We start from the raw sequence: 24,196 nt of genomic DNA, 5'->3' as shown, positions 1-24,196 counted from the left end.
ATATTCGATATTGTGGCCTTATGTATACGGAGCGTTTCATCAATCTCATCAACAGTCTCATTAGGAATGTTTACGAACAGTAAAAACTGATACACTCCGAGTGTAATCAATACTACGTGAGAGACTGGCCATAAGGATTTTAACGATAATAGGGAGGGGTTGCTCCCAATTAAAATGAATATACGATGTCGGATGCTGTTGAAGCTTATTTAAGGGATTCCTAAAATTTTGGCATTCACGACACCCTTGAAAATCGGATGTGATTTCGTCACATCTCGTGGCGCTTTTGTCCGATGTCAAAGTTATTTCGGAGGAACATTAACTATGAATCACAGACTTATCTATTATCGAACACCCCGAGTGGCGTGGTGGTAAGATGCTCGTCAACCACGGTGAAGGTTGTCGTCGAATCCCGGGGAGGAATATAGATATTTTCCCTGACGAGCATGAGATGATCACCGATAGATGGCACCTTCATTTGGCATCAACCCAACCCGTTGAGGCAGTAAATTGCGTATAGCGATCTGGCCGTAGTTCATTTCACGTTTATTGTTCGTTTTTCTCAAGTTACGTGACAGATCTTTTTTCAAACTTTTGACTGAATTTTTCAAGTTCTATAAAAGAACTTTACGAAAACCTTTAAAGTCTAATGCCGGCCTTAGAACAAAGAAACTAAAATGAAAATATAACGAATAATTGTGGCATAACGCAAGGGATCCTTGGTTTCTACTGTGTTTTAATAGATGGGCACTAAGATAAAAAAAAAAGTGCTATTCAAAAAGAAGATTGCAGTAGGACTATAGCAGTTCTATAGGCTGCATATCACCTGCTAATCAGTTTTGAAACTTTTCAAAACACTATCAGTATAATGTCTGAGGCAGTGTAGTATAAAAAAAAAAGTTAATGATATATAAGCCGCTCTGGTATCCATCCACAAAGCATTATCCTCAACTCCATCTGAAATTCTAACATCAAACATGATTCGGTTCAAGGTGTAAAAAAAAAAAACATGTAGTGTGTGAAAAGACAGCATGTCATTCAAGACCTGCAGAAGTTTTTGGAAGAAAACTGGCCTCGTGGTGCACAAGCATGTGATTTAAAAGACACAAATGAAATAAATCCATGTGCCAGAGAGGCCTACGGTCGAAAGAAAGGGAGAAGGTAGGCATCTATAAATAAATTGTTCCATCCGCCGGCCGTCATTCACCACCATGTGCAAGGAAGAATAAAACGGAAAAAAAAAATGTCAAGAGCCTATCCCGTTGCTTTCCTTGGCTTTATATTCTCCCTCAAAATGTAGAGAAAAAAAAATTTTGTATACAGTATACTTTTTCTACTTCTTTTTTTTTTTGAGTAGAGCAGAAATTGCCTTTTGGAAAAGATGGATGCTCCGCGGCTTGGCAATATACTTAAAAATAGAAAAGACATTAGTGGGCAAAAAGAACTACCAGCAGATGTAAAAATTTCGCAGTTTGTACAAAGGACGGTCTATTATAGGATACCAAGAAATTAACCAGAACTCGGTCCTGAAAAAATCGTGCAATGACCACGTATCGCATCCCCAAGCCTCACACAAAGGATCTGTGTGTTGACTCTACTGATCATTTATGGTCAGTTCTAATGAATCCGTACATTTCGTATGGAAAAATAATCAAATAATTGAATAAAGAACAATGTTCATGGACACGAAAATAAAAACTACAATTTGTGCTTTTATGGTTGATATACGGCAGTTTTTGACTAGCATAAACACGGCGGTTCTACATATTTTACTTTTACAGTTGCATAACCCTTGGAAACGCCTGTATTCTATGGGAGGCTCCTGCAAATGATTATGTGAACCCCCCATCAATCCGTAAATATACAACGTCAAAATCAATTCAACTCAATAGTCTTCAGTCCAAATTAAATTTCTCGAAAATTTCATAAAATGTAAAATTTTTAAAATTTACATTTACAAACTGGATTCAATTGAAGGAAAAAAATGATTATGGTGAAAAGTTTTTAATCACGAACCACAAAAAACATACAACGTGCTTTCACTGGAACGTTTTAAGAGCCGCGAGGACTTTTCAGCCCAGTACATGCAGAGCACCCACATGACAACTCGGACACATATTGAAATGAAAATTGAAAAAGGATGGTTATCTGCGGTGTCGAAAAACACCTCACAAGGATCAGGCATAAGCACAGAGCACTTCTGAGTGCTTCAATGAGAATCGAACTGGTCTCGTGCAGCGAAGATGCCTACACTAGAGCATTGCTAGAACTCATCCCACCTCATTTCATTACTTTTGTTCGCTTTACATAAGGGTTTTCAAGCAATCACACACACAGTTGGTTTAAAAGTCACCAGCAATACTAGATATGTATAAATGCTGTTGCTTTCTTTTATTTTGTGACAGCTTTTCGAATCAATAGAACGAAAAAAACAACCCAATTGAATGCAATTCCGATTCGAGATATCCCCAAAGAGCACTCATTTAATTTCCTTCTCGTCGTGTTATATGTCATCCAGGTAAAAAAACACAAAAACCAATCAAAATATATTCTTTTATCTATGACATCCATACCCATTGCTTATAATAGACAGCAAATCGACTCCGAGCCAGTCAAAGACACAACTCCGCCCTTTACCCACACTTAGATACGCAAGGACAGGCAGACATAACACTTCCAAAAAAAAAAAAACCACAGAAAACATTTCATATCGCCGACCAATTGATAGATAGCCGTATCATTTTAAAACATTCCACGTCACGGAAACTCAAACAAGAATATTCCGTCTATATCGCCATCACGTGACTGACTACTACACAGCGTCTTGTCATTGCAGGTAGACATAACGAGAGATAAAAAGACTCATTATACAACTGAAGAAAAAACCGACAGCAATTACGTATATTTAGGCAAATTTAATTCACGAAAAAAAGAGAGATGGACTGATAGAGGAGCGATTGAGACGCCTTGGGGCATTCCCAGACTATCAGCTAATATTTGTATCATGGAAAAGAAAAACGTGTATAATGGACTCTTTATATTTGAAGTCATCGCCTTCAGCCTATCTCTCGATATACCAGTGAGAATTTTTTTTTTTCCTTTATTTTTACTTTTGAAATAACAAGTAAACATCCCACACACAAAATGTACAACAGAATTCGTTTCAATCCAAATAGAAAAAAAAAATATATATATTCAATGATTAACGATGTTATTTACAAGAGGCCGTAGACAAGCGAAAACCACGTGATGGGATTGAAAAGAGGGTGCTCACATACACTGAATCATTTCATTACTCTCCTTCATGGGGGGAAAAAAGAAAAATTCTGGAACAGATCGCATCGGTAGTGTAAACTGTTTACAGTTTCTTATCGAGACCAGATGAAACTAATAGGACTCATCTGGCATTATTATGGACGGGGACTTATGAAAAAAAATTTCTCACTTGGAAATATGAAAGCATAAGATAACGTGTCCATACATCATATGACTATTCCCTGCCGGCACTGTTACCAACACACACACAGTGAAAAAATTTTTCAACTAGATTCTTCATCAAAAACAACCATGGGGTCATTCAAGTATTACGTCAGCATCGGGGGGAGGGGTTTCGGATTTGCTGACAAGGGGAGGTGGGTTCGAAGGTTGCTTATGTCATCAACCACCCCTTTCTGAAGATATGAAATATTCTAAGCTGAAGGGGGTCAAAAATGGCTGAAAATCTGCTTACATAATACTTGAATGGCCCCTAGGTATCAGCCTTAAACAACTGGAATTGATTTTGTTATAATTAAAATAACCATACGTCCCGTTTTTTTTCAGGGAATTCCCGTATTTTCAAGTAATTTGACAGAGAAGTACTGAAAAAGACTACCACAGAAATTTTTTTGCAAAAGACCAGAAAAACAACTAGCAACTATGTATGGGTATTTTTTCCACCTAAATGCCCGAGAAAAAGGCCAGATCTGCTAGGAAAATAAGTTGGCAACACTGTCTGCCAGAAAGCAGTATTAGATATGACATTTGCAGGGCCAGGTTTATCTCAACAATTCCGGTGCCCCAAAAATGTTCGGGGACCCTCCTCCGTCCCGATTTTGTGGGAGATTGGAATCGGCATCCATTATTCCAGAATATATAGGAATACTGTGAGAAATGTCCTTAAAAAAATTCCAACACTGAAAGTAATTTTAAACTAATGAGTGGAAACAAACAATTCGTGAAACTGGAAATTTTAGAATTGAACTAAAAATAATTGAAAGAAAAATTGCGAAATTGATGAAAATTATAAGAAATGATGAAATTAATAAGTCCTTCATTGATGAAAATTGAAAATGAAAGAAAAAATTGATTCCGCCATTCATGAAATTAAAGAGTTGATAAAAAAAGTAATTTAAGAATTGGTGAAAGCCTCCAATACTTTAGGATTGGGTCTTGGGGTCATTCAAGTATTACGTCAGCATCAAGGGGGGGAGAGGGGTTTGAAGGTTGCTTACGTCATCAACCACCCCTTTTTGAAGATATGAAATATTCTAAGCTGCTGACGAAATTTTGCTGACGGGGGGGGGGGGGTCAAAAAGGGGTGAAAATCTGAGAGACCGCACTGGTGTCGCAATCCCGCAAATGGCGACCGGGCCATTTAAACACGCATGACCTTTGCAAGGAATTGGTTGATTGTTTGTCACGGTTTTCGTAGGAAAATCTCGATTTTTCCGCACCATCTTTTCCAAGTCATGTTTGATAAAAATTCACAAAATTTCAAATTGCTAATTTCTATTCCAATCGCTCAGAAAAAGAAAAAAAAGTGCAGATGAGACGCAGCAGTATATTATCCGCAATAAGAAATTCCGATGGATTTTTTTTATGTATAGCGTCACATCTACAGACACTCACCGCGTCGTTTCAGACACGACAAACATTCTTTAACATAAAACCAGTGAACGTATTCCTATCTATCGTATCGTGGCTGCACAGGCAGACATTTTTATGTTAAAGAACGTACGCCGAGTATCTGTGGATGTGAATCCACCCTAAATCGTATAGGGGAAAAATACGTCATTATTAAAACGATTAGCTCTGCAATCTCCAGCAAAAATCCATACTGCTTTGGGTAGCGAGACCCTGCAACTGCTGCTACAAAATAACCCCGCATGCGCAAATTTGTTCTTAGTGTCACCCATAAGCGTACGCAGAATTTGCTCAGGAAGGGTTTTCAATTTTTTTTCCTCTCAGAGGGGGGGGGGCTTTACATTTTTGCCTGTAAAATAAAAATATAATATCGGCTTGAGGGGGGGGGGGGTTAGAACCCCAAACCCCCCCACTTGCGTACGCCAATGGTGTCACCACTGTTATTCAAATTGAATTCAATATTGTGCAATAAAATTTAGTACCGTACTTCCAATTTTTTTGCGTCAACTAAATGTTTTCAATCTTTGTTCAAGAGAAACGAGTTCGAATACCCGGAACTCAAGTATTTAGGCTTTCTTGAATTCATTTTAAACATTTAAAAAAAATTTGCATATTCGTATTTTTTTTTATAAAAAAAATACTTTGTGAGGCCTCGTTACAGCCCAGCCATAAGACGCCACTGCCTGCTGATTCTGTAAGTGTATAAACTCGTCTTGACTCACCGTTATCGATTACGGTTATTCATCGAACGAAAATCTCGCCCATGAACTTTACTAGCGATAGCTGAGTAGGGCTACTGTTTAATTACTGAAAAACGGGTTATGATAAAGTAAAAATAAACCACGTCATATAGAAGAGAAATTCAAGAGGGCAAAAAGAAAAAGTTGAACGGGCCACAGACATCAAACCGGACACTTCAATGCCCGGTTGAATTACAATCTTCGCCACTCGCTTTGTCCGACATCTCAGCACCCATTGATATCAACATAAACATACACAACGGAAAAGAAAAGGACACTTGAAAAATGGAGGCTCAAGTATCTGGCGGATAACGAACAAGCTGGCCAGTATGTGCCCGTGTCTCGGAACATTTCGTTGTACGGGTGTAATGTTACCGAATCCGGATCGCTTCCATCAAAAAGCCAAGCTCGCGATTAAAAAGAGGAAATAAATTGAAAATGAAAAAAATGGTCCATTCGGTCCATGAAAGAACAAAAGCTGTTCCTTTAATAGAAATGTTTGGGGGGGAAACCCCGAGATTGCCGATTGGCTTTTCCCACTTAAAACCCGTTAAGTGTGGATGGAGGCTTGTTTAAAAGAATATTATCGATGGAAATAAAGTACCGTAGTTACATTCCACTTTTTACGTCCGCGTTCCGAACTGCCATTTACTTTTTCGAGCTCGGGTCAATCGCTTTTAGGGCTATTCAGTGCAATAGTATCCCCCTGATGAGACGAAAAACGTCAGAATTTTATAGAAGAAACTCGGTTTAAGTTTTTCTAGCGTTATAATGTAAGTCGGGGGGGTTCTTCAACATTTCGGACATTGAGGGTCAAATTAAACTTTCCACGAAGCCCGCGGGCCACCACGTCACACAACGGTATATTGTCGGTTACTAAACAAAGTTCCCCAGATTATTGAACACTTTTATTTACTCTGAATTTATTTCTTACATTAAATTTGAATTTTTATTAATTTTCAAACAATTTCCTTTCATTAATTGAATAATTCACGAACTAATTATTTTTAACTAGTTATTCCTTTTATTGAATCAGAAATTTACCCGATAATTTTAAAATTTTTCGTTAATTTTAAATTTTTATAACTATGAGAAATTATTTCTTTCAAAAATTTTTTCATGATTCTTCTTTGCAATCCTGACAAAACCACTTTTAACAATTCCGAAATTATTTCCATCACTCGTACAGCAATAGCAATTATTTCTTTTAATATATAATTCTATTTCATCAATCGTGAAAATTTTTTCTTCAATAATTATAAAATTATTTTTTTTCACCAAGGTGTTTTTTTTAGCATTTCTGTAAATTCTGTAATTATATATACCTTTTGGATGCCGAATTTGGCCTCTCAAACTACGTAGCCTATATAAAAGAGTAGGCCTGAAATACTGTTATGGCTCCGGGTCTCTTGAATCCCCACACGGGTAAAAGGCTTACATCCCGGAAGGGACAGACTGGGTCGTATCTGGTCTGACAGTCTCCCTTGAATTCGTTACGACGGCCCTTTTTAATGTATCAGATGCACAGCATTAATATTGAGTCTTGAAATTCTCTCATATTTCTAAATACAGCAGTACGGATTCCAGCGGAAAGAGCTCTTAACGATTTTTTTTCGGAATTTATTAATTTTTCTATTCAAAAAAATAGCTATTTTCTAGAAATTGTCGGTGGGCCGCAGCAAAAAACTCGGAGGGCAGTGTTGAAGACCCCTGATGCAAGTATAGTAGTCTGGCTTATCCGACATAAACTGGAAGGCATAAGCGAAAATATCGGATAATAGGGAGGCGTTAGGAAAAAGCTTATTAAACGTCAAACTACGTTAAAATTTTAAACGTTATGAACCTAATAATCGCGTTTTACAACAAAACAAAAAAATTTACCAATTTCAGAAAATTAACAGTTACAGAATATTCTGAAGTTAAATTCAGTATACTTCAAAAGTTGAGTCCTGTGATAGTTTAAAAAATTTTTTTATCGTAGTCTGCTTTCCTAACGAGAGCCGTTTCTTCGCTGCAAGTCTTGCCATCTTTGAAGCATTATCATGTCGATTCCTGTAGCTGCTTCTTGTTGCTCAATGTATTTAATCGCAGTTTCTAGAGCCTTAGTCGTTGTGTGAAATTCGGAAAGGCTCAACAGTATGTGCTTTATCTTGCTCTTCAATTTCGTTGTCATCGCAATTGACAATAGCGACAATTTCGTTATTTCATACTGATCATCATAGTCATAGTGTAGATAGTATAGACGGGCACGCCACTGTACAGTCGGGGTAACTAATTAGCTGCGGTCGAGTCGGGCGCAACAAAAAATAGACTACGCTCACAACTTGCAGTTTTTGTTGCCGATTGATGCGTTTTTATGTGTTTTGGCGGTGGGACGTCGGATAAACGAGACTCTGTATTTAGTGGATGCTGCCTTCTATAATCAGCAGGTTATCAGGGTTTGACCAAATCAGAAAATTTTCTAAGGAGCCAAGCACATTTTTTGCTCAAGAAAAATTATCCGAAATAATAGGTTTGACATATTTTGGAGACTTAATTTAACTTCCCTACCCCCTTCTCAAGTTGAAAGAAGCACTGCAATGAAACAGGGAATTTTTTGTAATCTTCAGATTTCAATCTAGCAACCCCATGCAGAAAATGTCTAGCTCCTGTACCGATTTTCTAGTCACCATGGTAAAGCTGTTGCCTGGAATTTGTCGACCTCGGGGTTTGAAAAATTAAAAAGTTCTTTTATAAAACTTTAAAAAATGCAACCAATAAGCCAGAGCTGGATGAATCGCGAAAAAAATGTACGTACCAGAAAAAATTTTACCCTAAGAAAAAAAGCCCAAAATGACGCTTCTTTTGACTTTTTCAGGGGGGCTTAGCCTCTTTCGCGTTGGCAGATATGTTGCTATAAATTCCTAGCATTTTGTGCTACTCTCTCTGCAATTAAATAACTACACAAAGTTTAGGAGGCGGCAAATACCAATTTTTTGGTCGGCATGGCGCATCCAGCCCTACAATAAGCGCGTCGATTACATTCGCTCAAATGTAACTCCCAACCATTAGGCTTATTGGTTGGGGGTTTTTTTTTCAAGTTTTGTAAAAGATCTTTTATCAAACGCAAACGTTCATTTAATAATTCCGGCCTTAGAAGCCAAGGATTGTTCTCCTTCCCCCCCCCCAATTAAATAAAAATCTTAAATAATGTTTTTCGGCTTTTTCTGCCCGTCCAATGCTGGAAAGAGCCAATCCATCGTGAACTCCCACAATTTTGTGTGTGTCCCCCTCCCCCGCCCCCAATCCTCACATTCCAATTTAGCATTAACATACGGAAAATATTTAGCGCCAATACCTATTTTCTACTCTATGCCGTCATGGACTGGCAACTGGGATTTGTCAGCTCTGCCTGGTAATAGAGGTGTTTTGTAATGGCTGAATAACATAGCCTGTCGACACCGAGGGCAAAGACTGTAAAAATCACAGCAAGGTGATTTTTTTAAGTTATTTACACAAAAGTATGTGTTTATTAATCAATTTAATGGAACTTATATAAGCTTCCGGCTCGTATAGCCTCCAGATCTGAATACAATTTTTCCCCCACTACGGTTCTTTATCAGGGATCCTTGGGGAAGTTTCAGGGGGCCCCTAAACTTTGATGCGAAACAATTAGCCTATTGTTCATACCAGCAGGACTTGGCGAATCGGGGTCACCATGGTAACTAGAAGATCAGTATGAATGCCTTAAATTTTCTTTATGGGATTTCTGAATTGGAGTCCAAGAATGACAAAAAATTTTCCTATTCCTTAATGAAAGATGACTTCCAACATCATGGAAAGGAATCATTAAGTCTAGGAAAGGTCAAAAAAACGTCATTTAGGACAGTTTTTCTTGAGAAAAAGCAGGCTTGGATCCTAAGAAATTCGGCTGGCACCTAAATTTGTTTTCGATTTGTCAAGCCCTGGTTTATACATTCTCACATGCTGAATATTATTCTGCTGAGAGGTCGCAGGCCTTTGCCTAATTACCGCACATGGGTCTGTGAAATGGACCTGCTATAAGTCATTCAATCATTCGAGAATTGAACTCCACGAATCTTCTTTGCACACGACGCTGAATTCAATAGAAAGCGTTTCACGAAAAAAAATTATTTACATTTGGACAGGGCTGGGCAAATCGCAAAAATATCATTTACGCTCCAGAAAAAAATTTTACCCACATAGAAAATGTTTGAAGAAAAATTTGCTAAAATAATGCTGCTTTTGATTCTTCCCAGGGGACAATGACCCTCTTTCGTGTTGGCAGATAATGCTGCTATAAATTCCAAAGATTTTGTGCCGCTCTCCGCCTGCAATTTAGTGACCGTACAAAGAAAGTTTTAGGTGCCAACACTGATTTTTTTTAATCGGCATGTCCAGCCCTACACTTGGAGAAAATTCTAACATTACATAGGAATGATTTTGATTGCGTAGCCTTTCGAAAAACATTCGCCTATCTGTTGTGTTAATATCAATAGAGAGGAATTTCGTTGAGGCTGAAGAAATCTGCACCCCGATCAATCGTCACGAGATAAGCCTTTTCCGCTGCATTTCGAAAGCTACCTAATGGAGGGAAAAACGGTAATTCCAAACCTTATGTTTATCTGGAATAAACATCTCTTCTTTTACAACTTATGAATAATTGGAATCCCGACTCATCAAATTTTATAAGATTTCAATCATATTCCCATACTTTTCAATGATCCAAATCACAGATGCTGCCAATTATAACCATAAATCAACGTCAGCCAAGCAATGCGAAATAGATGAAATATGTCTGACTAAAATCTACTCAAATATGGAGAAGTTGAAGCAGACATGGCATATGGAAGTGAATTCTTGAATACTGTCCAATAAGAAACGCAATAATACTGTTCGGTGGACAATGAGAAATGCGATAGTTCATAAAGTGACGGACAACGCATCGATCAAAAAAAAAACTTGTGAATCGTCATAAAACTGTCATTTCTGTGACTCAGACGAAGCAGGAATTCGTCATTTCGGTTTTGAATGATTGATTGAATAGCCCTTTTCTGTGCTGGGAACAGAAGAAAAGAGGTTTATATCCTGTGCATCGAATTTCAAACATCACAGGAGATGCGCCCTTTAATCCTTCCAAAACTTCAAACACTTTCAAAAATACATGGATCCATCAAATACTGGAATTTCACTGAACGATTCGCATCAATCATATGAGCGGGACTCGTAACAAATCCCAGGCACCAGACCACTACTACACGGCGACCAAAACCTATTATAGTCACCTAAAATTTTCCGTGTTTGATTACTCAATTGAAGCTTGAAAAACAAAAATCCCGGAATTTACGTCAGAGTGAACCACCATGGAGAAGATTCTAAGCCATAGTTTCCTAACCTTTTTTCCCATCGCCCCCTTCAGAAATTTTTTCTCCCATCACCACCCCCAATGCAATCTAACACATAGGATCCTATGCAGCTTCTACCGGCCCGCTGGAACTTTCCATCGCCTTCCAAGGGGGCGTTAACGCCCACGTTGGGAATCACTGTTCTAAGCTATATAAATGTGTCAAGCTATATTAAATTCATAAATATCAAAATCAGGCAAAAAATATACTTAGCTTCTAAAAGAAACTTGGATAAGGACTTTTTTTAATTTGTCAAGGCGCACGTAATCAGACAGCTTCAAAATAGTAATCAACCGAGCACCTCAAAGTGCTCGATGATGCATGGGCGGAGATGTGCCCCCCCCCCCAGCGTCAAAGGCGGAGTCGATTGATCTAATGTATATATGAATTGACATCATCGTGCCCCCCCCCCCCCAGACTTCCAAGACTATCACTGCCTATGCGATGGTGGTGCGTGATTTCAAACCCGAGAAATCTTGGTACTTATTCAATTGAACACCCCACTGCAGTTGAATAAACATTCTGGAATAAAAGTATCCATAAACTGGGAATTTGAAGTTGACATTAAGAGTGCTCTTTTTTATGATCAACACAGATGGTTTCTGTTACTCGGGGAAAGGTTGTGGAGAACACATCAAAGAACACGTGATGTTCTTCGTCTTCCTATAGCAAGTTTTTATACTTTTTTGTGCTCCGTTCGAACCAATAAAACCAAGGCTATACGGACCCCTTTACAAAAAAAAATTCTCAGCATGTAATAATCACAGTAATTATTTTATCATTGTTCGTGAACCCCCGAAATCTCTCTGAAGAACCCTACTTCAGAACCATGGTTTCATAGGACTCCAGGTGACCAAATAATTGGCAGTGGCACCTAAAATTTTCCGAGATTACTAGCTCGAACAAAATAAGAAAAATCACACTCTGCTCCTGAGATATCTGGTTAGCACTTAGATTTTCGCTCGATTTGTCAAGTTCTGCCATAGGCTCATTTTTTTTCCACGACGGCACACACACACACACAGTACAAAAATATTTTAAACCCCGTAAACGGGGTCCATATTTTGAAAGTGCAAGTGCATCAAAGTTTGACAATAAAAACCCATATCTTTCTCGCACACTTACTTGGGTAGAAGAGTAGATATCCACGGTTAAAAATAATCGAAAGAGATAAGACGAGCAAGTGATAAGTTAATCACCATGCAGAAATCATCGGATAGATGTATAGGGACAGAGAAAATAATCATTGGTTTTCAGTATCACTAACGCTGTCGGATTTACTTTCTATAGTCCCATGTAACGGGCAAAAAAAAATTCTCCAAATGCAGTGAAAGATGGAGGGAAAAAAGGTACTTCACTGGACTGGATGATGATGAAAAGGTCGATTAACAACGTGAACAATGCTCAAGTCGTGACCATTTTAGAGCTCGCAAACAAAGGATAAGATGATCTGGAATAACAGCTGCCTGTCATTTAGTATATGGTCCTATCCGCCTCACCCTTTCTGAGGCGCCACCTGAACGACTCATCCCATCCATTATTGTACCTCACAATATGACAGCAGTTGGCTTTCGTTGAAGAAAGCGTGATTCAGACAACAAATGTTGCTTGAATTGATAACGTCTTAAAATCAGATTCGGAGATATTTTAGGCACAAATTATTCAAAATTCATTTATTGTTTGAAGGCAGTGTTTCTCAGTGCGCACAGTGCCTAACTGGGTTTAACGGCGTGCCAAACTTTTTCAAATAGCACCATAGTAGGTGTGGTTGCAGGAGCAAGTTAATTATCGCCGATGCAAATGAGTTGTGGAGAAATTGTCGAAAATAGCTAATGTGAGTGAGCTGAGATTATCTCAACAATGCCAGTAAGTAAATAAGTATTAAAAGGAGCAAGAGCTGCGGATAAATTCCCACATAGAGGGCACGGAAATATTGGATGGTGAGGTGGCCAGAGGACACAAGCTGCAAGTTTGTTGAAAAATATCTTCGGCAGGGTTAGACAAATCCCAGGCCGACTCGAAAATGGTATTGGCACCTAAAAATTGCTAAAGGAGCCAAACGAGGAACGAAATTTTCTGATTATTGGACAGTTGCATTGAAAGTGGATGTGTGATATTAACCCCCTTCCCTTACAAGCTTTTGGCAATGAATTCGAAGGATCTCTATTTGACGAATCAGCGATAAATCTGGCAATCTTGTCTTAACCTAACCGCACGTTAGAAAAAGGAATTGGAAAGAAAAAAATAGAAAAGGGCGAGAAAAGAAAAACAGTGTGGTAGATAAAATAGATTTCCCTTTTCAACCTCACCCTACGTGTTCTCCCTCTCTGGTTCTTACATATATTAGGCCGGGACTACACTAGAAAAGTTTAATAAATAATTTTTACAAAACTTGAAAAACAACCAACAAATGTAACAGATTAATTCTCTTCAGTGGTTGCATTCATGTTCTATAAAATAGCTTTTACCAAACTTTTATAAAAGTTCGAGAAACACTGTCCAAATGCTTTTAAAAAATCTCACTCACCAGGTTTCTGTGGCCTCCGGATCAGCACCCAGAAATCGATGGTCTTTTCTCGTTCCAACTGCTCATAATCCCAAGGTTCTTTCACTCTGATGTCACCGTTCGGGTCAATCTCGACCCACCTAGATCCGTTCTCCATGTTGAAGCTCTCGTCCGGGTGAAGGCTCTCGAGGCGGAACATGACTTTTCCAGGCACGTTGCCGTCAGCTTCCGTGTATCCGTCATAGGTCTTCGTTTGCCTGATGGAACGCTTGCGACGGACCAGCACGTCACTGGACTCGGATTTCTCTAACTGTTGATGGGAACGGACCGACTGGTCCACGAACGGACGCACTCGGACCGTAACGGGCACCACTTCACTGTAACTCGGCGGCACTCGGTTATCACTGGCTTGGACGTGGAAGTTATAGGTTTGAACGGTCGGATTGGCAATGAGGTGGATCTCTCCAGTTTTAGGGACGACCACGAACTCTTCCGGGCTTTCGCCAAAGAAATGGTAAGACGGCTTGTCACCGTCAGGATCCAATGCCCTGACCTCACCCACCAAAGAATATCTCGGAAGAGATTCGCGGATCTCGAAGGTGTATTGCTTATCCACGAACGTGGGGGAATTGTCGTTGATGTCATCCACGGTTATCCTCAAAGGCACAGCGGCTCTACAACCTTCGGAATCTTCTACCGACATGGTAAGGTCGTAATAACCTCGATTTTCTCTGTCGAGAAGCCGAGTCGAAACAACCAGGACATCCCTGCCGTTCTCGTCGACAACGTGGAATGATTCGCTACCAGGACCCGACAAGGAATAAGATGCCAGGCCCTCGGCATTCCTGACACCGAGGTCCTGGAGGCCATTGACGATTGCTCCACTCGGTTCGTTTTCAGAAACGTGGCCCTCGTAGAAATTCCGGACGAACGTGACCATTTTTCGCCTGTCCCGTACGTACACGTCGAATTCTTCGGTAGTCGTCGTCTCGTTGCCGTTTTCGTCGTCATTCCCGGTCATGGTAACAGATAACCTGACCGGCGAATCGCCGGCCAGCGGCACCAAAGACCTCGTCGATACGACGCTGCCATCTCTGAACACGGCAAAATATGGCGTGAACCTGCCCGCCGATAGGGCTATGTCTCTTCCTTTGGAATGTATCACCTTAATACTGTGTCCCGGATGAGCATCCTGGGGGACTGTTATCCTCTCTATGGCCGTTACTAATATGAATGATAAGCACAATGTGATGGGGAAGGTTATGACGTTAGGCGACCGCATGGCAATGACATATGTTGGCAAGTTTTGACTAGGAAGAGTTCAAAATTGTCACGGAGAGTGACGATGACCTGCAATAAAAGGCAAAAGTTTTAACACCATAAAATTTTCATTCAATCATAAATTTACAAAGATTTAAATAATTGGAGCACCTGAAAGTAAAAATATGTTATAATAAATAAAAACTGGTGCATATTATACATCAGTGGTGATCTTGCACCCACACTTCAAGTCAGGATTCCCCAACCAGTTGTTCGCAAGCACCTCGCAGAGTCGTCTTAAGAGAACCTCATCGTGCCCCCCGAGCAAATTTGTTTTTTCTGAGGCCCCCCCCCCTTCCAGAAATCATTGCTTATCAATTTAAAAATGCTAAATCCCGAATATCTTAACGAGATCTCATTATCACGAGGGTCCCCTATGCACGTGAGAGGCCTGGTTGGCAACGCCGTATTACGAGGGGGCCCCGGGATAAGTGATCTTTCCGAGTCCCTACCTGGAAAATTCTCGCAAAATTCAACAGGTTCTCATTTTTATGAGCCCCTCACCCCTTCTCTTGAGGCCCGGGTGGGCCCATGCATTAGCACGCGGCACTTGACCCACGACATTCACTGAAGCATTCAAGAACGACATTGTGTGTGCTCGTGGCATCTTCAACACACTCAATAAAATCCTAGCGTTTAAACTTCAGTGACCGGGGAGAGGGTTAGGAGAGCTTATTCTGAAAGGCTAACGCAAAGGTATCCATGCCTAAACTAAAATTTATAAGTCTCGCGAGCCCCCAAAATTATATTTTTAAATAAAGTAAGCACGGATTTGGGTAGGCGAAGTAGGTAGGGGGTCCAGGGAAGTAAATAAGCACCCTATTTGAACCTTTTTTAAGAAATAGACCATAAAAGCCAATGTTTTTATTGTAAAATTATAAACCTGTTTTCATTAAAAAAAAAAAAAAACCTGTCTGCAGGCGGGCAAGTGCAAGGGGTTCTTATTTTCAAGCTTAGGAAGCTAACCTCTTTAGCTCCAAAAAAACCTAGGCGCCAGAACAATTTTTTTAAGAAAAAAAAATTACCTAAAATGATGGGGTTTTTTTTCATACTTACTCAAGACCATTGGAGTACCCTTGGGGGTTCAAGCCGAGATTATAGTGTTATTTTGCAGGAAAAAACGTAACCCTATTGAGAAGAAAAAAAATTGAAACCCCCCCGGAGAAAAATCTGCGTATGCCTATGCCCAGGACAGCGATCCCCACACCCACATTCTGGCAGATATGCCGATATAAATTCCAAAAAATTTATATTGTTCGGACTAGTAAGCACACATGAAATTTTATGCGCCCATGCCAAATTTTTAGTTGACTTGACACCTGAGATTTGTCACTTCCTGCTTCAGTCCACGTGCGAGTCAGATAATTTCTTTAGTGTTAAGTTTGATATCAAAAGACCCGTGTAAAAAAATACTGGCCTTGCCAACGTATGCAGAAATAGCTCGACAATATTCTGTAATTAGATACATGGAAGTGATAATATTCTAATTACAAAGAAATGTCGGAAAGTGGGTGGCATTTCGACATGATGAAACATGAAGTAGAAAACTGAAACCGGCAGATAAGGAAAAAATATTCCCTAAAATCTTTGTGAATTAGAAAAATAAGTTACAAGGTCTTTCCCCATTCAGATAAGGTGACTGGGTTCCTCTGAAAGGGGGGATTACAGAAGGAATTCTCGGGTTCCACCTCTCAAGTACTATAGGATAAAAGATTACGGGGAGGGGGGGTCCATCGTTCTACCATTGTCACCCTCATGGAAAAGAGGGAAACATTCCATAAGGATGAGTGATCTGAAAAGAAAAGCCAAATTTCTGAGTGCTTGGCACAAAGAACATTTTTGTCATTTTGGAACATTCCGTTGAGTCCGGTACAATGACAAAAAAAAAAAGGCTGCAAGTTCATTTTGAATAGCTGGGTTGCTTCAAAATTCTATTCAAAAGTTTAAGGGGGTTGGTGCCCGCAAATTTCCCAAAAAACACATTTTCAAATATTATGAAATTTTCCGCGTCTAATTGCGTTGAAATTTTTGTTCTACCTATGCTAGAAATATTTTTATTTCTGCTGGCCAGAATTATATATATGCTAATGTTTTCCACTGAAGAGCTCTTTTCCGAAAATAAAGTTTGTTAGATAAGGAACATTTTTTCGGACACCACTCCTCCAAATGTCTTGAAACTATGTGTGTTTCTCAACACTAGTGTTACATACTTTTACACGAGGATTTTTTTAATAAAATTATTTAAAAGATTTTTATGGCACAAAATATGGGTAAATTTTGGTGATCATTGAAAAAGTTGCATGTTTTCGAAATCAAAATTTAAGGCAAAAACAACGATTAAAACCCTAACAGCTCGGGTTCATAAAAATATGCATAATATTTGAGAAAACAAAATTGAGAGTTCCTAAAGTGAATAGAAAATTTTTAAATGTTCCTTAAAGGAAGATTTTCCCCATAGGAAAGCATGAGAAGCCAAGATCGTGCAACAACCTCCTTAAACACATTTTTTTCTGATTCATTAGAGTCCTCTCAAAGTATATTTGCGGTTAACAAATGGATTCCATCTTGAACCGGATCCTACACGTTCCAACTCGGTCGAGTGTTTCAACACAATCATGAATTCAAACATTTAACATGATTATTTCCCAATGTTAAATTTTGACATTTCTTTCAGATCTTATTTTATCGAGTACGAAATGATGTGGCATAAAAATATAAAATTTGCATTTTTCTCCACTCTGAAAAGGTACTCAAAAGACCAGGGCTTGGCTGGTGCCAGGTCGTCACGGCGACTATTAAAATCAGTTATGGTACCTGAAATTTTCTACATGTGATTGCTAAATTGGAGTATAAAGATGACAAAATTTGATGATTTCATTGCAGTGTGCAACATAAGAAAGGGCAATTAAGTGCCGAAATGAAAAAAAAGAAAGTTATATATGGCTGTTTTTAATGAGGAAAAATCGTGCTTGGCCCCAAGAAAATTTCACCGGCACCTAAATATACAGTATTTTTTTTATTTGTCTAACCCTGTAATAGACCAACCTTTGTCAAACTTTTTAAACCCGAGGACCAGTAAAATGTCAATGTTCGAAGGACCACTAACAACTTACAGAATATGGATCTGAACCAGGGCTCCACAAATCGAAAAAAAAATTATTCCCCTGCCGAAATTTCTTAGAAGTTGAACATGATTTTAATCTCAAGAACAATGGCCCTACGAAATGCTTTCTCGACTTCTCCGGGACTATAGTCTCTTCCTGTGCAAAAAGACAATGTCATGAAATCAAAAAATTTTGTCATTCATACGACTCCAATTTAGCAATCACTTACAGGAAATCTTAAAGAACCCATACCAATTTTATAGTCGCTATGGCGACCTGGGATTTGTCCAATCTTGGATATCACCAAGATTTCTGACATAAAATTGACCGATTCTCATCTCATGATTCTAATTACATTGGAATTTTTAAGTCTGCCTGAAGACCACCAGCTCCACCATTGCGGACCATATGCTGCGAAATCCTGCAATGGGCAAATAACAGTCTAAAAGCTTGTCAAGGAATGCAAAGCTGTTATGACCGACGAAACAAAACGGAAAAAGAGAAGAAACCTCTTCCGGATGAGCATTGTTATTCCAAGAAACGACCCCGGAAATAGTAGTATGTTCTCACGATTACCAAATATTTCCTCAATACCTCTTGTTTTCCGCAAATTCCAGCCATTCCCAAGTGTTTCGGAGAACAAATACATCCAGCCTAATATTATCGCGCTTTCTATGACCCTCGTAAAGAAATGAATGAATGACCCATTATCCTCATGAATGATCGTGCTTCGGGCCATAGGATAGATCAGCATTTAAGAAAACGTGAAAGAAAAATGAATTGGTAACCCTAAAAAAAGAAAAAATCCTTAATTATTTTCAATACATTTGGGATGTGCAGTCGGCCCCTAATCGGAAAATGGATTCCCCGCTTTGGAATATTGCGCTTTACACGTCAACTGTTAATGCATATCAACCGTTACACAATGTTTTTATTGAATGAAACATTTTAGAATTAATGGAAAATATGTTACTAGATTAAGATAAATGCATCTGAGAGTAAATGCTAACTTCCAAGTATTCAAGTTTTCTTAAATTTAATTATTTTGTTCCCTGTTGAGCCGACAGAGGGCGCTAACTTCCCTGTTGAAAAGTAAAAATCTTACGAATTGTGCTCATTGTAATTAAATATAATTTACATTTTCATTTTTGATGTCTGATCTATTCGAGAAGGCTTGTTAATACTAATTCTTCGTCAGTTTTCCATATGCAAACTCTACAAACGTTGTAAAATGGCAATTGAATTGTTCCTCCGCATAATCGGATTTTACCCCGCTAAATAGGGCATTGTGTGCTGGAATCGTTGATACCCTATTAAGCGGTGCCGACTGTATTCAAGCTAGTCTTTTAGCAATCAAACCATTTTAAATCAAATGTGTTGATATGGACCAAAACAACGTTTTGTTCGATTTAATGGATGAAAATCGATTTTATCTGTTATATTGAAGTTTAATTACATGCAAAGCATCGGCTTGACGCCTAAAGATTTGCTGAAGCATAAATTATTTTTCGATTTGAAAAGCCCTGACGTGTTTTTGTACTGCACAACAATACATATTTTTTGACAATTTCTCAATGTACTTGATAAATTTTCAATGCTGAATAAGGCTTTAACATGAGTTCAAATAAATGTTAACGTCAGAGTTTTGGATCAAATCTCTGCAATCAAAGCATCACTTATATTTGTTTATTTATTTTGTAAATAGTAATGGATTTAATTTCTGAGACCTGTAACCATCAGAATGATCATGAAATACATTGATTTGATAGCAAATTCAGTATCCATTAATATGGAAATCTATATAAAAGCACGCTGAAAACAAGATGAGCATGATGAAATAATCTTTTCAAAATCACGCTTGATGCGAAAATGCTCGTGAGATTGAAGAATGCTGAAGTAGGAAAAAAATAAAATCATGAAAAACACAATTTTAATATTCAAATGTTAATTAATTTTAAATATTTTAATATCCCGCTAAGCATCCATTTAGAGAAAGATCTAAAAATCTCGAATATCGTAAAGATCTTAAAAATTCAATCCGTAGAATGATTATTACATAATTAATACAGTACGGTTTATCAAACATCTTCAACCTGTTGTTCTGGTACATACGGTATTCAAGAGAAGTGTTTCTCAACCAGATTTCCGTGGAATCCCAGGGTCCTCCGAGACATCGCTAAGTGTTCCGAGAAGAAAAGGTACTGAATAACGAGGGAAATTGTTCCAGTAGATAAACTGCTTAGGTGAAGGGTTCCTTAACTGAAGTTAGGGGAAATCCTTAATTTTGTATGTATAAGTTCCTACATGTAAATTATCCTAATTGTTCATAAAACAGATATTACTTCATTCACTAAAACATGAACACTGTATTGACGTAAGGGCAAACGAAATTTCAGAATCAGATGCTTCCTAACCCCCCCCCCCCCCACCCACAAGGGTGAGGCTTTCGAGGCTCCGGCCCAGGGGGCTCGGGACGAATCCTACAATTTTTTTTAATGCTGTAAATCAACGGTTCTCAACCTTTATTGACACGCAGAGCCCTTTTAGAGTTTATAATTTCTACGACAGAGCCCCGTAGGCCTCTTGTTCGTTTTTATCAAACCAATATAAAACTTTTAAAAAAAATACAAAATTTATTTTAGTTATATCAAATTTACTGATTTATATTTTCAGGTAGCTGCGAAACCCCTGGGAAGTGCACACGGAGCACCGGTTGAGAACCGCTGCCGTAAATAAAAAACGGGCCCAGCTGCAAGGTGTGGTTGGGGGTATGATGTTCTCATATAATTTCATATTATGGCTAGGATTTCTATGGCTTTGCGTATTTGGCTATTTTTACGCGATAGGGCATTTTTTATGATTTCCAGTAATTTTCAGGGGGTTCTTCATGATTTTCAATAATATCAGGGCATTTTTCCTGTTCTTTCAAGCTCTCTCTTCCCCAGCTTCATTTCCTACAACAAGCAATTTTAGCAATCATTGGCAATTTTACTTACCTTTGACATCGTTTTTGGCAATGATTGGCGATATTAGCAACTACTGGCAATTTTATTATACCTTTGGCATCATTTTTGACAATGATTGTCGATTTCCTGTAATTCCCCCTATTTTTCTCGACGAAGATATGGTCAGCGCATTTATAAAAGCATATTTTTAGGTTTATACGGCACATTTTTAGTTTTTTAAGGGCATAAATGCATATTTTGTGAATCATATTCTGTCGGTGTTTAGGTCAGAAATTCTAGCCCTACTCTCATTAGATATTTATGAGCACTCCTTTGAATACATCTTGTAACTAAAGATTGGTGTATGAGGATTTCAGTTTGATTATAGTTGACAGGGCTCGTGGCATATTCTTACCATTTTTGTTTTTTGCTCACAATAAATTCACTGTAGAACAGAGAAAGACAAATCTAAAAAAATTAGGCTCCAACCAAATTTCTTGGGAACTAAGAGAATTATTTTAATCTCAATAAAAACTGTCCTAAATGTTTTTTCGACTTTTCGGGGTTCCATATCTTTTCCCTATGTTAAAAGACAATTTTATGCGAGAGCAGAAAATTTTGTGTCATTCATAGACTCCAATTTACAATCACATACGGAAAATTTTAGGCGCCAATACCGATTTTACAGTCACTACGGCGACCTGTCGAGACACGCGAAATATCACAGCCTACGGGCCCTGATGCAGGATATAAGGACCATGTGTGGTTTCATACGTACTCTTTTTGATTATGGGCATAAATGGTGCTCACGATTAACAAAAAAATAAATTGCACGCACTATAGTAGAGCTGATCAAATCATGTAAATATATAGGCTACAAACATTTTTTTTCTCGAACAAAATTGATCCGAAATAGTGGATCCAAAGTCAAATAGGCTGGCATAATCCCAGAAATTTTTGTGGTCCAAAGACTTCAATTTAGTTATCAAACATGAAAAAAATTAGGCACCAATCTCAATTTTTTAGTTACTATGGCGACCTGGCGCCTGGGATTTCCTCAACTCCTGAACAATAGGCCAATCTGATAATTGATTTAACCATGATTCTCGTGTGTACCTGAAAGTTAATTCATTCCCCCCCCCCCACAAAAAGCAGGTATAAGTGAAATAGTATGACTAGAATATTAACTACAATGATTCCCACTCAGAGGCATAGGTGGAGGGGGGGGGCAGTGCTGCCAACACCACCCCCCCCCCACAAGCTGACAGAAAAAATTTGGGAAAATATTTCGGTTAAAAAATGGAAAGAAAATACCCTATAATATACCCTATAAATATGCTATATTAACCAATTTCTGGTTATTTAAATGTTTTTAGAAGGGTGGCAACTCAAAAATTCCCGGGAAGCAAATTTTTGCGCCCTCCACCCCGAAGGTTGATCCTACGAACGGCACTGTGATCCCGCTTATAATTTTTTCCAGAAAACCAGTCTTGGAAAAAACATTGTACGCGGGAAAACGCTTTAAACGGGAATGAGTAGAAATTAGTACAAGTTGGGACCATGAAAAAAATCGTACTCAGTGGGAAAACGTTTTAAGCGGAAACATTATAAGCGGGATCAAATGCACAATAAATTCTACCGTTCTTTTCCTCCCTTTAGTTCATCGTTCATTCACGGAATATAACAAAAATTAGCGTTTCCGTCAATGTCTTATAATCCCATTACAGTGCTAATGACGGCATAAAATTTTAAACTCTCGTAATTCAAGAGATTTAAAACGCTTGACCTACAGCACGTGCGTTCCCACAACCGTAACGTTTGAAACGATTCAAATCAGAGAAAACTCTCATTGGCTCACGCCCAAAGAAAAGAAGGTAATGGAGGAGAAAAGAACCGGCGACAAAACAACATCAACACAAGATCTCAGTGAAAAATTTCCTAAAATCCCTAAATTTCTTCACAAAAAAAAAAAACCAAAATTGAAGTAATAAAATAATATTCAATAGAAAAACACACATTTTTTTTTTTGGCCAGCATTATAATAGTAAAACAAGAGAATGAGTCTTTGAACCTGTTGCTCCGAGAGAACCTGTCCGCACGTATTGCAACTCGACCTTTTACGACTAATCTTGAAATCTTTGTTATTTCAGAAATTAAATAATTGATAATTACCTTACATAGAAAATGATATCCTTTATGAAATTTGATAATCCATGATCGAATGATGAGCACTTTAATGGATGAAAACAAGTAGTTTTTTCCCCCTTCAAAATAAAACAGTTGAATGGATGATCGGCACCAAGCGAGAAATAGACGCGCCTGATTCACTCACTCTATTACAAGTTTTTTTGGAAAAATCTTGACTCGGCATCTAGGGTTGCCGAAGGGGAAAAAGTTCGACTTTGCGGTTCTACGCCAATTGGCGATCTGATGGCGAGATTCGACGTGGATGTTTGAATAAAGAGGGAGAAAGGAGAGAGGGGGGGTTTTTTTTAGAAATTTTTCCATGAAAATTGTGTTGTGTTCTCTTGAATTTATCCCACATTGTGTTTGCTGTTCTTCCATCATAAATTCCATTTGATTAAATCAATATTGATCGTAATTTCCAGTAAGTGCTAATCAGTTAGGACAGCGCTTTCCCCTTCAGACGCGGGGTCCGGTAGGAAAATAATTTCTCTCGGGGCTCCTTAGCCCCGATTTTATTTACATTTTATGGGTAATCGATATTCAAAGATTCGTGCATTATCACAAAATATACAGAAATGATGAATCTTAATAGATTGTGTCTTGAATATTAACGGAGAGAGTTTTTTTTAGAAATTTCCTGAGATGAAAATTGTTCTTGAATTTATCACATTGATAATTATGTTCTTCCTTCATAATTGTATTTGATTAAATCAATATTTATTTTAATTTCCAGTAAATACTAATCTGTTATTATCAGTTTTTCTCACCAATAATAATTATAATTCAGATGTAATGAAAGAGAAAATCTCAGAATTGATGGAAATTCAGAACTGATGAAAGAAAATGTCCGAGAATTCATGAAAATTGAGAGTTAATGAAAGGAAAGTACCAGAATTCATGAAAATTCAGAATTGATAAGAGAGAAAATTACGGAATTCATTAAAATTCGGAATTAAGGAAAGAAAAATCACAGACTGGATAAAAATTCAGAATTAATTAGAAAAATACGTCCAGAATAAGTTCAGAATTTGAGAAAAATTCCAGAATTGTAAATTCAGAATTAATTAGAAAAATACGTCCAGAA

At 38.2% G+C, this 24,196-nt stretch overlaps 1 protein-coding gene across 1 annotated transcript in view; it reads right to left on the bottom strand.

The window, feature by feature from the left end:
* Window positions 1–23,275, bottom strand: part of LOC149074895 (neural-cadherin-like) — a 345,557-nt gene extending 322,282 nt beyond the window's left edge. Inside the window, exons 1-2 of the mRNA XM_089245836.1 lie at window positions 23,098–23,275; window positions 13,578–14,906 (exon numbers count right to left, since the gene is read on the bottom strand). Of these exons, the coding sequence (XP_089101962.1) occupies window positions 13,578–14,838 (1,261 nt within the window). The 5' untranslated portion in view covers window positions 14,839–14,906; window positions 23,098–23,275. The remainder of the gene's footprint in view (window positions 1–13,577; window positions 14,907–23,097) is intronic.
* Window positions 23,276–24,196: the final 921 nt, after the last annotated feature.

This window comes from Pholcus phalangioides, unplaced genomic scaffold, assembly GCF_987345545.1.
Source record: "Pholcus phalangioides strain wild (caught in Gottingen) unplaced genomic scaffold, Ppha-v1.0 ptg000016l_1, whole genome shotgun sequence".
NCBI lineage: Eukaryota > Metazoa > Arthropoda > Arachnida > Araneae > Pholcidae > Pholcus > Pholcus phalangioides.
This window is presented reverse-complemented; position numbering and strand designations above follow the sequence as displayed.